Here is a 15,253-nt window from a genome sequence, read left to right as displayed (position 1 = left end):
TGCCACCCTTGGCAGGCACCAACTCACAAAAATGGCCTACTCATGCACGAATCAGCCCTATAAAAGCCCCTGCCTAAGGCTACTCGTGCTGCCACTCGTTTGGCAAGGCAATGGCACATAATTTGCCATGCTCAAGCCACAAAATAGACAACCCTATGCCTATTTTCAGACATTTCCCTCCCTAGGTACTTAGCCCGTTTTTAAGGCTGCTAACACACATATATATAGTGTAGTCAGCCCCAAAGAGTCTCCTATGTTCAGTTGACATCCCCCAACTGATAGGAAGTGATCCCCATGATCAAAACGTGGGGAACATGTCTCTAACATGCCCCCAAAAACGTGCAAAGACTCAGCCATTTAATCAGCAACTCTTGGACATGGGTTGTAACCGCCAACTGCATGGCATGTGCACAGCACACTTGAAAACCACTTCATGTGCACTGCATGTGCGTGTTTCTTGGCCAGCTGCTGCACGTCTAAGGCTGACTTTGCGCCCAGCCTTAGCCTTTGACACTGCTCCCGCTCAATGCCATCGCCACAGCTCGTCACCCTTGACTTAGCCGCACGCCAATCCGCTGCCACAGTTGTTTGTCCTTGTCAAGTCGCCCCTACTTGATCAAGTCTGCCCATTGCCCATACTGATTTTAACATCAAGTCACCAAGCCTTGATGCCCTTCCCTTTGCCAAGTCGTTTGCCCACAATTAACTTAGGTGCCAGTCCGCTCACCTAAGTCATGGCAACACCACATTGCCAATGCCACTGCCTTGGCACTAAGCTGCCTCACTTTAGCGCCGAGGTCTTTCCCGTTTTGGCTTGTCAAGCTCCCATCCAGCCCGCCTAGTTCCGTCAAGGTCTTGGCCTTGCTTGTACGCAGCCCCCTCTTGCTTTGGTGTAGTCCGTCGCACCTTAGCCCTCAAATACAAGTGTAGTCCGTCTCACTTGCTTAGCAACAATTTGTTGCCATTGACAACACCCCCGCATTGTCTTGCATGTTGATTTTCCCTCGCACATAGGCCAATGGCAAGGCCATCATGCCAAAATCCTTGCCACTGCCGTGCCGCTTGCCGATCAGCTTTGTCAGGGGTCTAACAGAAAGTATGGTGTCAAAAGGAAAAGGAAAATTTTAAAAAATATGTAGATAAATGTAACGAAAATTAAGAGAACATAACTGAATTCCTAATTTTTAAAAAAGGAGAGAAAGTATGGAAAGGCAATATTCCATAATTTATGCATTTTGTCTGCTCATTAATTATGTGCTTAATCTTTATCTGCCATTAGTGTAAGAAAATTTGCTATTTATGAAATAAACAAAAAGTAGTAATACTATTTTCTTAAATATTTTTTAAAAAGTGCTCAGGTGTGTATTTTACCGAAAAAAGGAATATGAGTAAGAAAAAAAAGAAAAAGTTCGGGGTTTAGAGGTAAAATTTACAAATCCAATTTGGGTCAGCACTCAGAAGTAGCGGCAATGTTACCATTACTCCGTCGGATGTCCAATATTCATATTCATACGAGGAGGAAAAACCCGTTCCTCTCAATTTGTAATGGCTACGCAAATGAGTCAAGCCCGAGTCGACTCGCTTCGCCGCCTCCGATCCAAGTCGGGTTCACCGAGTCAGCCGGTCGAGGTGTGTTTGCCTCTCGGAGAATCGGCTCCGGCGAACTCATCCACACTGCCAAACCCATCGTCTCTCACCCTTCTCTTTCTTCACTTCATAGCGTCTGTTATTTCTGCCTCAAGAAGCTTCAATTCAAGAACCAAACTGAAGCGTCAAATATTCCGTTTTGTAGTGATGAATGTAGAGAAGATTCCAAGGTATACTAACCCTTTTTCGTAAAGTTTGTTTTCTTTATATGTTTGAGAGATTACGTCGTTGTTTAGTGACGACATATAGCTATGGGAACTAGGTATCCATTGTTTAGAAATGTAAATGTCACAATCTGTTTGAAAGTGGGTTTATGACAAAGATTGATTATTTTTTCTTCTTCCAAATGGATGGTATTTTTATAGAGTTGTATGGTTAGCTTTGTTTGAGACTTTGAGTGGATAATGGAAGTGTGCCCGGAGTCCTAACCACAGCGCTCAGCGCAAGCCCACCTGCTTTAGTCTTTAGTTGGTAGTTTGCCCAATACTAGTGCTTAGGCCATCTCCAACCATACTATATTTTTGCCTCCAAACTCCATTTTAGAGTCAAAAATGGAGGAATTTTGCTTCAACCCACCTCCAAATTTGGAGGGTGAATAGTGTCACTCCAGACATCTACTCCATCACTATTCTCTATTATTTTTTATTTTTTATTATCTAACCCTTTTAATTTATCATATTATATATACCTAATTATGTTTATGTAATATCTTTATAATATTAATTTTACATCTTAATTTTAGCGTATAATTTGATAAATTAATTTTCGTGCATATATTATTTTTATGTAAAATTGTATGTAAAGGACAAAGATGCTCATTTTCCGCTTCGTAATGCATTAATAGATCATTTATGGGAGCATACTAGAGGTGGAAGTTGAATATTTAAGTAATATTTAAACTAAATTTTAAACTACATGAAATATGTATTGAATTATCTTATATCTCAACGATTTGAATTATCCATTAATATGTTTAATCTATAATATTTGCATACAAATTATATTATTTAAAAAATTATGGTATAAAATAATTTTATTTTAAATGGTTATATAAGAAAGAAATATGAATTATATGGGATGAATATGTAAAAAGGAAAAAAAAGATAGGATTTGTTTAATGGAAATAAGAAAATAAAATTTAAATAAAAGATAATAAAATAATATAGACGAGAGAGAAGAATATAAAAAGGAATATTCATTTTTTGAGGAAATTGGAGTTAGTTTATTCTATTTTGGAGTAAAGATTTGGAGTGAAGGTTGGAGATGCCCTTAGCAGATTGCTGGATGAATTAGTGGAGGTGTGCATAAGTTGGAGCGGACCACTATCACAGAAAAAAGAGTAAGTAGAAATGTACACCTTAGTTAGTTTAATGTTCTCCTTGTCATACCGGTAGTATTAGTACGTACTTTCATATTCTGTTGGTATTAGATTTCTATGATTACCTGTAGTTTCTTTCATTTTGGTCATTTTACTATCTGGTTGTTATTTATGCTGCTTTTACATGGCTTCTCGCGGTTGCGCTTCTTGTTTTTCTCTTCATTAATATGGTTCTTATGCTTCTCTGAGCCGAGGGCCTATTGAAAACAACCTCTCTATCTCCACAAGGTAGGGGTAAGGCTGCGTACACACTACCCTCCCAAGACCCACTATGTGGGATTATACAGGGTTTGTTGTTGTTGTTAGAAATGCACACCTTGAATTGACCCATTTCAATAGCTTTGGAGGTTAGTCCAAATCTGGTTATGCTACCATTTAACTATAGGGAAGCTATCTTAACAACATCTTGAACTGAGCCATTTCCACAATTCGTTTGATGTTTGTGTTGTGCTGTCATTTGTCAATTACCTTCCGGGAAAGACATTCAGAACATTGTTTAAGAGGGAGGAGAACTTGGGGGTGGGGTGGGGTTGGCGGTTAAGGATTGAGAGGCAGCATTAACATAATACTATGAATTCTGGTTGAAGTTCACTTTGTGCCCTCTTAATATCAAAAAAAATGAAAGAGAAGTGCAATGTCAATAGAGTTCCTAACTGTGGTCAGTTTGATCATTTCAATTTTATTATGACCTTCTAAAAGAGTGAAAATTCATGCTTACGAACAATTTAATTATCTCCAAGGATCAAACGGCAAGTTTTGTCGTCAGACTGTGCCCTCTACTTTAGTTGAGATAGTCTTCTGGAAACAGTAACGAATCTACCGCCGCGTTGCCACTCTACAAATCTCAGGTTAGAGGGGGTTTTCATTTTTTGCTGGCATTACCAACAGTGGCGGATCGAGAGCACAACTTATGGGTTCACGGGAACTTAGTAGCTTCTTTTCTCTGGCCCTGTATAAGTATTAAGAAATCCACTGAATAATTATAAATATTTGGCCAGTTATAATTATATATTGATTTCTTGGTAGGAGGCTAGGAGCTCATAAACTTCAAATCCTGGATCCATTACCAAATGAATGAACCTGTGGTGACAGGTTGGAGTTGATGATATCACGAGCATGCAATAAGCTGGTGATATCAGAACGCACAGTAAGACCTTATGGACTAACTACTTCTTGGATCTTCTTATGGAAAGACTATTTAGCTTCCATTAATTAACCTAATGGCTTCTTTAGCGGTAATTAAGTGACTATGAACTTTATATGCTTTAATAACTCCACAAGGGGACTATCCTATGACTTGCTCTATATACTTACTTTGTTGTGCTTAATGTGTCTTGGTTGTTGGATTTTAAAATAAGCTCGTCTGTATTAATGTTTTTTTTCCGATAAAGAAGCTTGCTTGTATTAGTATATCTCGCTTTTAACTAATGTTATCTCACGGTTTTAGATCTTCTATGAGACTGAAAAGCAAGCAGATTGGTCAGCTATTCATGAATACTGTCGGTACGGAAGTTTCTAGTTTCCCTCTATTCTGGATAGAATTTTTCTTGTTTGCTCTATTGGTTTTCTCCTGAATCAATTTTATCCTATTCGTCACATTCTTGCCTATGTATATGGGCATTACATGGTTAAGTTCGAGTCATACCACTACTAAATTCTTATACATGAGGGGGGAGAAGGCAATGAAATATTGTTTCCTATATGTTCAAAATGTTAATTTGTCAACAGGAAATTCTGAATTAGATCACTGAGGGCACTTTTCCCAACATCCATATGTTCCAAAGAAAAGAATTCAAGCATTTATAAATCTATCAACACTCAGAACTATTCTTTTACATTTAGTTAAACAATTTATTTCAACAAATTTGATAAATTTTGTATGCGTTTAGCTACAGGATATCATGGGAATTGTCCCACGTACCTTTTGGCTTTTGCTAGGAGACAGATGATGCGAGATAACTTACATTAACATTTTTATAACTATTTGCTTTTTAGAAAAGATACATTTATACTTTTTTAGAAAAGATACATTTATAGAACAATTCGAAGAGTAAGTTTTTGAGAAAGATATACTTATTTTTTGAATGAGATAAAATTTACTGTTCTCTAGCTTATAAGTTGTCCACACATGGAACATGTTAAGTTATCAGGTTTCCTATAATCTGAATTTCTTTTGGCAGGTCAGATTTGGGTATTCCAATTAATCTGCTTAGCAGAACTATTCGAGTATAAGGGTTGTCTGCATAAGTAGATTCTTTCTCATGTTTTATTGGTTAGTTTCTGTTACCAAGTAAGTCTTTTCTTAGTTTTAGCTAGAAACTAGGATACTTCTCGAATGCAATAGATATTCTTTCCACATGTAAAAGAAGGAAGTGGCTTTCCTATGGTCTGCTTCCATTTTAAAGTAGAAAATATGAACATATGATTGATCTCTCATTCCATCTCATTTTTTTGCTAATAAACCTTATATCATGGTTTTGTATATGATGATAGGATATGATTATAGGGAGGAAATCATCCTTCGTGATTCATTGTACTATTAGCTATTAAGGCGTGAATGACTGTTGGAGTTGCTTTAGAAAGCATATATGGACCTAATGACACATAGCTTGGAGATATTCATTTCACTTATCTTTATAAGTCGCTTTTCCTCATTTTGCTTGTTATTGTTATGAAGAACTCAGGGCCTAAAGTATCCACTTCTAGTAAAGAGATTGGCTTGCATGATTATATCTGGAGCTTCCACTCCTGAAACTTTTGACATACTTCAGCCAGCAACGTTATCTTCCGGAATGATTTTACTGGTGAGTATTTCAGGTTCAGCCTTTTGCTTAGAAGTTGGAATCCATGTTTGTGGTGTTTGTATTAAAACTTCAAACTCGCTAGCTGTTTTCTAATCCTTGAGAATCTTTACTGTATCTCATTCAGCAGTGTAACGAACTTTTGCTGCAAAACTTTGTTTCCGAAGTTAACAGGTGAGTGTCGTCGTGTAAACATAGATAAATATCTTCAACAAGAAACTTGGGATTCTTTTGCAAGGTTTTCTTTTTCTTATTGGTTGAAGAAATATTTTCGATCATACCAACAGTAGTAAGGAGAGGCATTAGTGCATAATATATGGTGGCTAAGGTAGTCAGGTATTGTCAAACTAGGTGAAGCGCCAATTAAACGAAGTGAAGTGCACAACTTGAGCTTCACCGAGCTTCAGGCTTAAGCGCGCTTTGTGCGTAAGAGTTATTTTTTTTTTTTTTTTTTTATATTATTATTTTTAATGCATTATGTACGTATCTTTTTCATATATTTTACTCATTTGCTCCTTTTTGTGATTTGCACATAAAACCCGATTCAACTGAGCTTTTTCTTTCCCGCTTTTGGCCTTTGATAATACTGCCTGTACCTTTAAAAGGCATACATCATTTAAATCTATATTCCATTTAAATGTACTTCAAGAAGTTATTTTTTCATGAATGGAACAGCCAATGACCAGAATTTATGAAAATACTCTGTCAAGAATGTTGTATGACTTACAAAAAGAAGTTCCGCTTGATTCTTTTTCCTTGGAAGGTGGAATGAAATAAAACTTTCTTCCTAATTAGTTTGTGAATGAGATAGATTCCTGTGACTTACATCTTGCAAGTTAGATCTGTAATCAATGGAGGCTATTCTGACCCTTTTAATATCAGATGGAGAAGGAATATCAGCTGCTGAGAAGCACATTTGAAGATGCAGGGTTCACAGATGAGCAGATTGCATGTATCCTTACTCTTTCGTATCTAGTGTCTTCGTAGGATTGGAGTGTATTATAGTTTTATTGAAGAAATACAGTAGGCGTGTTCGGTGTAGTCTCGTTATTATTTAAAGTAGAGGACTTCAATCAGTTAGGACATACTGGGAGAGAAATGGTGCTATTGTCTCTTTAACTTCTACTAGTTTTGACAAAGCAATGGTATATTGATGTATTGGCACGGATCCGTATTAATTCTTTTCGGATTGAATTGGCCTTGGGATCGTATGAAGATATCCTTTTGTCAGCAGCAGCATCAGTAGACGCAGAGGCTGCTGTTGGAAATGCTATTTATATACTACCGTCATTTTATAATCATGACTGCGGTAAGAGTTTGTTTTCATTCTTCTGATGTTTAGCACTTACATTATCTAAAAAAATTCAGTTGGCCATCAATCACAAATCGCAATGCATATTTGTAGAGACATACCAAAACAAAAACTTCATTGGTCTGCATGCCTGTTGTTTTGATTCTGTACGACAGACAGTACAATTTACATGGTTAATGTTCACACTATGCATATGTTCACGTTTTTGTTTCCCAACTCCATGAAGTTTCCATAGCTCCATAAACTTATGGCCGCAATTTTCTGATGGTTGTCGAATGGGCGCATAGGAATTTTATCTAGTTCCTCTGAAGGGCTGCGGCTAATGAATTGGCCCCAGTGGAGTCTCATAATCTGTGGCAATTAGGACTAAGGATACTATGCACAGTGATTCAAAAGATTTGAACATTCTTCCTATAAATTGGCTTTAATCATTTTCTTCTAAACTGGCCTTTATGGGTAGGGCCGTACTTTCATTCTTGCTATGATCTTCCAAGTTCTGATCTGCAACTGTTGTTAGTGGTTTCACTTCCGTACTACCCACTTCCTAGAAATAATTGAATTTAAGCAGACAAAATAACCTAGAAGAAGAACAAAGAAAGAACTTTTTTTGCTCCAATGCTTATATCCAGAGATGTGCCAATGGAACACAAAGCAGTTCAATTAACTCATATTCTCCCCCTGCAGATCCCAATATACACATTCTGTGGATAGAAAGTGTGAACGCAAAATTGAAGGCACTTCGTGATATTGAAGCAGGTGATTCTCCTTTCGTTATTTGATCTGTTCACTTTGCGGTTTTATACATGTGTCTTTGTAAGAGAATCAGTCCCATAAGATTTAAGAACGCTATATTTACTTATGTGGTGAAACCGTCTAGGCTTTTGTTTTATGGTTCAATTTTTGGATGTTCATTGTCATTGAATACAGAGGTTCCACGTGATTATAGCCCGATAGCAGCAGTTATCCAAATTCTGACCTCAAAACAATGCATGCTTAATATTTTGCATAAGCTGTTAGACCTACAATTCTATTGCGGTGAACATCTACGTTTCTGCGTAATTATGATTTGGTTAATGTTGCTATATTACAAACACAACAAGAAAACAGCAAAAATCGTCAACAACAAAATCTTCCATCCCAAGCTAGTTGAGGTCAATAATATGAATATTCAATATTCATTTGCTCCATTTTGGCCTGTTAATTCCAATTCTCTCTGATTGATTTCCTTCTACTGGTAATATTGCCCATGAATATGTCTCTCTGAGATTTTCTATTATAAATAGTTTAAAGATAAACCTCAACTGGTGATCTCCCGTCCAGCTGAGCATGTTGGCATAATATAATTGACAAATAAGTCGTCAATTCCCTGCTTTGTTTTCAGTCATCTAACTGTTTCTTAATCTCTAGGATTTCATCAGTAACTTCGCATTGACGTTTAAACTGTCATGTTATATAACAGGAGAAGAGTTGCGGATATGCTACATCGATGCAAGCATGGATCATAATGCTCGGCAAGCTATCCTTTCTGAAGGATTCGGTTTCCATTGCAAATGTGCTCGATGTATGTCTACTGACTAGAAAATTGCACTTCTAGTTTGTCTGCATTCCATTCAGTTCTTTAGGGAACACACTCAACTCAGTTTCTAGTTTTCCTACAGCTTCCAGAAGAACAATGTCTAATCTAGGACCATGATATTCAAAAGAATGATCAGGGCATGTATTTTTATTTTGTAATCGACAAATCCCAGAGGGCTTGTGATGCATTTTTCATGGATAATGAGCCAGCATTGTCCACTTAAATATCAGGCTTTGTGGGTAAAAATGGCGTGAGATAACCATTTTTTCATGTGGTATTTAGTTTTTATTCAGTATTTTTAATGCTGAGCAAAAATAGTCACTGCTCTATTAAAATTAATACGAAAAGACGTTTTTACCCTTTCTTCATGAGTGTTGTGTAAATATTAAGGATATGGTGTCCTTAACTTTACACAACACTCATGAAGTTAAGGACATCATGCCCTTAATATTTACACAATACTCATAAAGTTAAGGACACATGTTCTTAACATTTACACTGCACGCATGAAGTTAAGGACATCATTACACTGCACATATGAAGTTAAGGACATGATGTCCTAAAGTTTAACAACAGAATGTGCAAATACAAGATAAGAACATTTTGTCCTTAACATTTACACCGCACAATTGAAGTTAAGGATACTATGTCCTTAACATTAACACTGCACATATTAAGTTAAGGACATGATGTCTTAAAGTTTAACAACAGAAGGTGCAAATATAGGACACTTTGTCCATAATATTTACACAACACTCATGAAGTTAAGGACACCATGTCCTTAATATTTACAAAGCACCCATGTCTAGCACAGGGGTATTTTCGTCCGAACGGATAAAAAAATTTTAAGCACCGGCTAAAGAATAAATACATTTTAAAAAGTGGCTAAAGAATAAAGACATCTCTAATTAGTGGCTCATTGAGCACTTCCCCCGCTTTGTGGCAAGGTTCAAACCATTAATGTGCGCCTATTTCACACATAACATATGCGTTCTTACCACTAGACCAAAACCTAGTGACGCATTATTCACGGATAATGGGCCCGCATTACCCACTTAAATATCAGACTTTGTGGCAAGATGCGAACCATTGACATGCGCCTAATTTCACACATAACTAGAGTGTTTTCTTTTCTCTGCATTAATTTTTTAATTTATTTTCTTATTTTGAAAAACTTATTGGCGTCAGAGCATTTACTTATATTCTTCATTGTTCTAGGTATTGAAGTCAACTAACTCACAAGCTGTTAAATGTTATAAGCCAATCGTACTGCGTGGAGGTGAAGCTGTAACGTGCACATTGCAAAATTTTCAAGTTAAATTCTTAACAATAAGTGCTTAGAACTACATCTTTAAAAGCTTATTAAGACAAGGCGTGCAAAAACAAAGAATGGCCGCTTATTATCTTTTTTTTTTTTTTAAAAAAAAAAGGAAACACTCCTGCATTTTTAGCTTACATGACAAGACCTACCAAAGTATTTTAAAAAAGAATATGCAAATTATCAAAAATAGGGAATAATTAAAGAGATAAAGAAAACACTCTAGACCTCCAACCTTTTAGTATTAGGTTACAAGATAAACCTAGCAGACTTCTCAACGAAATGTGGAAATAATATACACATGGTTTTTCAAAATAAGGAAATAAACAAACAAATAAATGCAGGGAAAAGGAAACAATCTAGACCTGCAATTCTTAGGTTAATAGATAAACCTACCAAACTTCTTTAAAATATGCCGAAAGAATAAATGCAGATTTTCACAATAGGAAAATAAAATAAATAAAAATAAATGAATAGAAAAGGAATCACTCTAGACCTGCAATAATAAATGCATAGAAAAGGAAACACTCTAGACCTGCAATTTGTCATCTTACAAAATAAACATACCATACTTTATAGACCGAAACGATATATGCAGATTTTCATTAAATAACAAATAAATGCACAGAATTGGTAAATAAGTAAAAGGTACAAAAATTGCGTCTGCCGGAGTCTAACCCGGGTCTATTGCTTGGAAGGCAATTATCCTAACCGTTGGAAAAGATATTGTGTTAGCATAATATTATGTGCTCTGAAGTTTAACTGGGGATATTATCGCTGTTATTATTATTTATTTTCGAACAAATTTCTTCATCAGTAGCGGATGTTCGGATAAAGCCAATCAACTAGTAAATTTGAATTGGCCTCCAGCTAGGTTAAAAGGAGGAGAATAATGGCCAAAAAAGTAAAAATAAAGAAATTCTATGGAATTAGTTTCTGAATTTGGAGAGTTTTTACATACACAAAATAGAAGGAGTCAAATAAAGAGGAGCAAACGCGGCTTCTTAACAATTGAAATTTGTATCACTTGTTTCACTCTTGACCTTCACTAAGCTAGAAGTCAACTGGTCAAGTCAAATTATCCTGTTAAATTAACCTTCAATATATTATTGTATTAAAATATGGATAGAGATTCAAACCAAAAAAAAAAAAGACAAATCATGTAAAATAATCCATCAGAGTAAGCATAGTCTTCAGGGGACTTGATCTTAACCAAGTGTTCCATATTAAAAAGTTTCTAATATAAAACGATTGTTTGGAAAGCATAATATGGACTTTTGAGGCAGTAATAATTGGGTGATTGATACGAATGACCTTACAAGGGGTTGGTCTTTAAATACTATCTTCGTTTTTTAAAGTATTTAGAAAATGGGAACGTTAGAAATGACTATTATTTGGAGACGTATTTCTGGGCGTAACTATAATTTAGCTGATTACATTCTGTAGCTACTAATTGCTTGCCATGTGATGTATGTCGTTGTATTCATTTCGGTTGTACATACTGTATTCAATTCAAATGTATTCATTCTTATATATTTACATTGTACTGTATTGAATTCAGTTGTATTCAAACAATAAAAAATCAAAAAAAAAATAGGGTGTATACCGCTCTATTCAATTCGTTTGTATACAAGGTATTCAATTCGACTATATTCATTTACATTTTATTTAATTCAATTGTATTCAAACAACAAAAAATCACAAAAAGTTGATATTCAGTTGTATTCAATTTACTGTATTCATTCATAGCTGCTTTTACACTGTATTTAATTTGGCTATATTCAAACAATAAAATTTTAAAAAACACAGGGATCTGCCACAAAAAATAACCTACGAAATACATAAATATAGGCGAGAATACCAACAAAAAAAAATGACCCCTGGCCCCCCACACATTTATTGCTTGCCAATAACTTATCTGCTAGATTGGTAGATTTTATGCTATATTTACTCTACATATACTATTAATTGTTCACAAACTCTTTGTTATTGTTTAATTATTCACCGAACTCTACCGTATTGGCATGACTTTGTATTATTTGTATTCAACCTATTTGTTAAGTTGTTCACTAACCTAATTGATTGACATGACTTTGTTCTTGTTCAATTGTTGTTACGACCCTAAACTCTGACCTGGTCGTGATGGCACCTCTCGTGAAGACAAGGCCAGTCGACACTTCCCATATCCAATTATTAACAGTTAAACCATAAGAAATAAATCTACAGCATGATAAGATAATCCAAAGTTAACAGATAATAGCATAGTTCGCGGAAAATAACCCAACACAACCCGATACCGGGGTGTCACTAGTTATGAGCATCTAGCAAAACGGAATACTCCAAATATAACTACAGAGTTTAATACAGAAAACTAAGAACATGAAGGACTAAGATAGGGATACAGTTACCTAGAGACTCCTCGGATCCGCCTGAGCCAGAAATGATCAGCACTCGAGAGCGGGACCAGATACGCCTGAATCTGCACACAGGGTGCAGGGAGTAAAGTGAGTACTTTAACTCAGTGAGTAATAATCATAAATAAAGACTGAAAGCAGGAAATCAAGTAAGGCACAAAAGCATGCTATAATGAAGCAGTAAAACCTTTAAAACAGTAAACCAGTGAAAGATAGGTAAAAATTCTTTAACTCAAATTTAACTTCATGAAAAGCCTTTTTCAACAATCAAGCATGGTAATTGACATGAAATTAAGAAAAAGATAAACACATAAAGGTTCACCCCTCGTGCACCGTATCAACAAATTCACCCCTCGGGCAATCACATAGAACAGTACTAGCCCCTCGGGCAATCACATAGAACAGTACCAGCTCCTCGGGCAATCACATAGAACAATACCAGCCCCTCGAGCTCAATCTCACATCACAATGGGTATCCGCGCTCACTGGGGATGTACAGACTCCTGAAGGGGCCCCTTACGGCCCAAGCGCAATATCAAGCCACCTCATGGCATCATCACTAGGCCTTCGGCCTCATATTAATCAAGCCACCTCGTGGCGTACATATCTCAGGCCTTCGGCCTCATAATCAGTATCAAATGTTTCCTCACAACATAGGCCCTCGGCCTTACTTAGTCAAAATCCTCACAAGCCACTCGGGCAATAGTAAAACATGATTCTCAGCCCAAAAATATCATTTAAAAGATCATGTAAGTGTTAAACAGAGTAAATATGGCTGAGTATGAAAACAGTGAAATATAACATGACTGAGTTCAAGTATAAAGTCAAAACAGTGAGGAAATACCAGTAAAAATTCCTGAAGGGTTCAAATAGTTGGCACAAGGCCCAAATATGGCATTAAGTCCAAATCATGATGATAGCAAATAGATTTCAGTCAAATATGCGGTAAAATAGTCATTCGGGACGGACTAAGTCACAATCCCCAATGGTGCCCGACCCCACGCTCATCATCAAGCGTGTACGTCACCTCAATATAGCACAACGATGTGCAAGTCCGGGTTTCATACCCTCAGAACATCATTTACAATCATTACTCTCCTCGAACCGGTCAAATCTCTAGCTCACGATGTCTTTGCCCCTCGAATCGGCCTCCACTCACATCGAATCTATCCAAAATCAGAACGAGGATGTCAAAATATGCTAAGGGAACGAAGCCCAAGCGAAAATAATCAATTACAATATAAATTCCGAAATTACCAAAACTCGACCCTCGGGCCCACGTCTCGGAATTTGATAATTTTTACATCAATAGATTTCTTATCTCCCCACGAGTTCATATATATCAAAAGTTCTGAAATCCGACCTCAAATGGTCCTTCAAATCCTCAATCAAAGGTCTAAATTTTCAAGCCCTAGTTCTTCAATTTTTGGATTAATTTCCATGATTATTTAGGTGGAATTCATATTAGAATCGAGTTTTAAGGCCAAGAATCTTACCTCCAAGTGACTCCCCTTGAATCCCTCTTCAATCCCTTCCAAAAGCTCCAAAAACGACCAACAATGGAAGAAATAACTCCAAAATTGCGGACAAGACGACCTTTTAAACCTTCTGTCCAGGCCTTAATTCCTTCTTCGCGAACGCAGTCAACGTCTAGCGTTCGCGAAGCACAAAAATAACTTTGACCAAATATCCTCTACGCGAACACGACATGCCCATCGCAAACGCGATGGTTCCTCAGACTTACTCTTCGCGAACGCATTCCCTCTCTCGCGAACGCAATGAACAACTCGACCTCAAACCCAGCTGACCAATTTCCTCTACGCGAACGCGCTCCCCTCCTCACGAACGCGAAGCACAAACATCCAGCCCTTCGCGAATGCGTAGCCTTCCTCGCGAACGTGAAAGCTTAAATCCTAGCCTTCATCAGCTGACCCACTCGCGAACGCGAGGATGCACTCGCGAGCACGAAGGTCTAAATCTTCTGCAACACACAACAGTTTTTCTGCAATTTTAAACATCGCGAAATGGTCCGATTGACCACCGAAACTCACCCGAGGCTCCCGGGACCTCAACCAAATATGCCAACATATCCCATAACCTCATTCAAACTTGTTCCAACCTTCGGAACGCTCAAAACAATATCGAAACACCAAATTCGCATCGGATTTAAGCCTAAGAATTCCAAAATATTCTAATTTACGCTTTTGATCAAAAACCCAACCAAACTACGTCTAAATGACTTGAAATTTTGCACGCACATCCCAAATGACACAACAGAACTACTGCAACTCTCGGAATGAAAATCTTGCCTATCAACCGGAAATCACCAAAATATCAACTTCGCCAATTCAAGCCTAGATCTACTCCGAACCTCCAAAACTCATTCTGATCACGCTCTCAAGTCCCAAATCACCTCTCGAAGCTATCCGAACCATTGGATTTTACATTCGAGTCCTTTAACACATAAGTCAACATCCGGTTGACTTTTCCAACTTAAGCTTCCTCAAAAGAGACTAAGTGTCTCAAACCCTACCAAAATCATTCTAAATTCGATCCGACCAACCCGATACCACATAACACGGATAAAAAAAGCATAAAGAAGCAGAAATGGAGAAAACAGAGCGGTAACTCATGAGACGACTGACCGGGTCGTCACAATTGGTCACCAAACTCTACCATATTGGCATGACTTTGTGTTATCTGCAATCGACCTATTTGTTAAATCGTTCATCAAAATCTACCCGATCAACATAATTTATCTATGTTGAGATCAACAAAGTGTTCTTTAAAATAACAATTGCAATTTC

General features: G+C 37.0%; 1 protein-coding gene across 2 annotated transcripts; it reads left to right on the top strand.

The window, feature by feature from the left end:
- Window positions 1–1,400: 1,400 nt before the first annotated feature.
- LOC104217332 (histone-lysine N-methyltransferase ATXR4) lies at window positions 1,401–8,960 on the top strand. 2 transcript variants are annotated; one of them, XM_009767548.2, is made up of 7 exons: window positions 1,401–1,817; window positions 4,473–4,528; window positions 5,703–5,829; window positions 6,709–6,778; window positions 6,956–7,135; window positions 7,823–7,894; window positions 8,598–8,960. In XM_009767548.2, the coding sequence occupies exons 1-7, from the start codon at window positions 1,470–1,472 to the stop codon at window positions 8,714–8,716; spliced, it is 972 nt and encodes a 323-aa protein (XP_009765850.1). In that variant the 5' UTR covers window positions 1,401–1,469; the 3' UTR covers window positions 8,717–8,960. The 2 variants fall into 2 exon arrangements, with proteins under 2 accessions (XP_009765850.1, XP_009765851.1); XM_009767549.2 differs by lacking the exon at window positions 4,473–4,528 and having other exon boundaries at window positions 1,414–1,817.
- Window positions 8,961–15,253: the final 6,293 nt, after the last annotated feature.

This window comes from Nicotiana sylvestris, chromosome 3 (genome assembly GCF_000393655.2).
Source record: "Nicotiana sylvestris chromosome 3, ASM39365v2, whole genome shotgun sequence".
NCBI lineage: Eukaryota > Viridiplantae > Streptophyta > Magnoliopsida > Solanales > Solanaceae > Nicotiana > Nicotiana sylvestris.
This window is presented reverse-complemented; position numbering and strand designations above follow the sequence as displayed.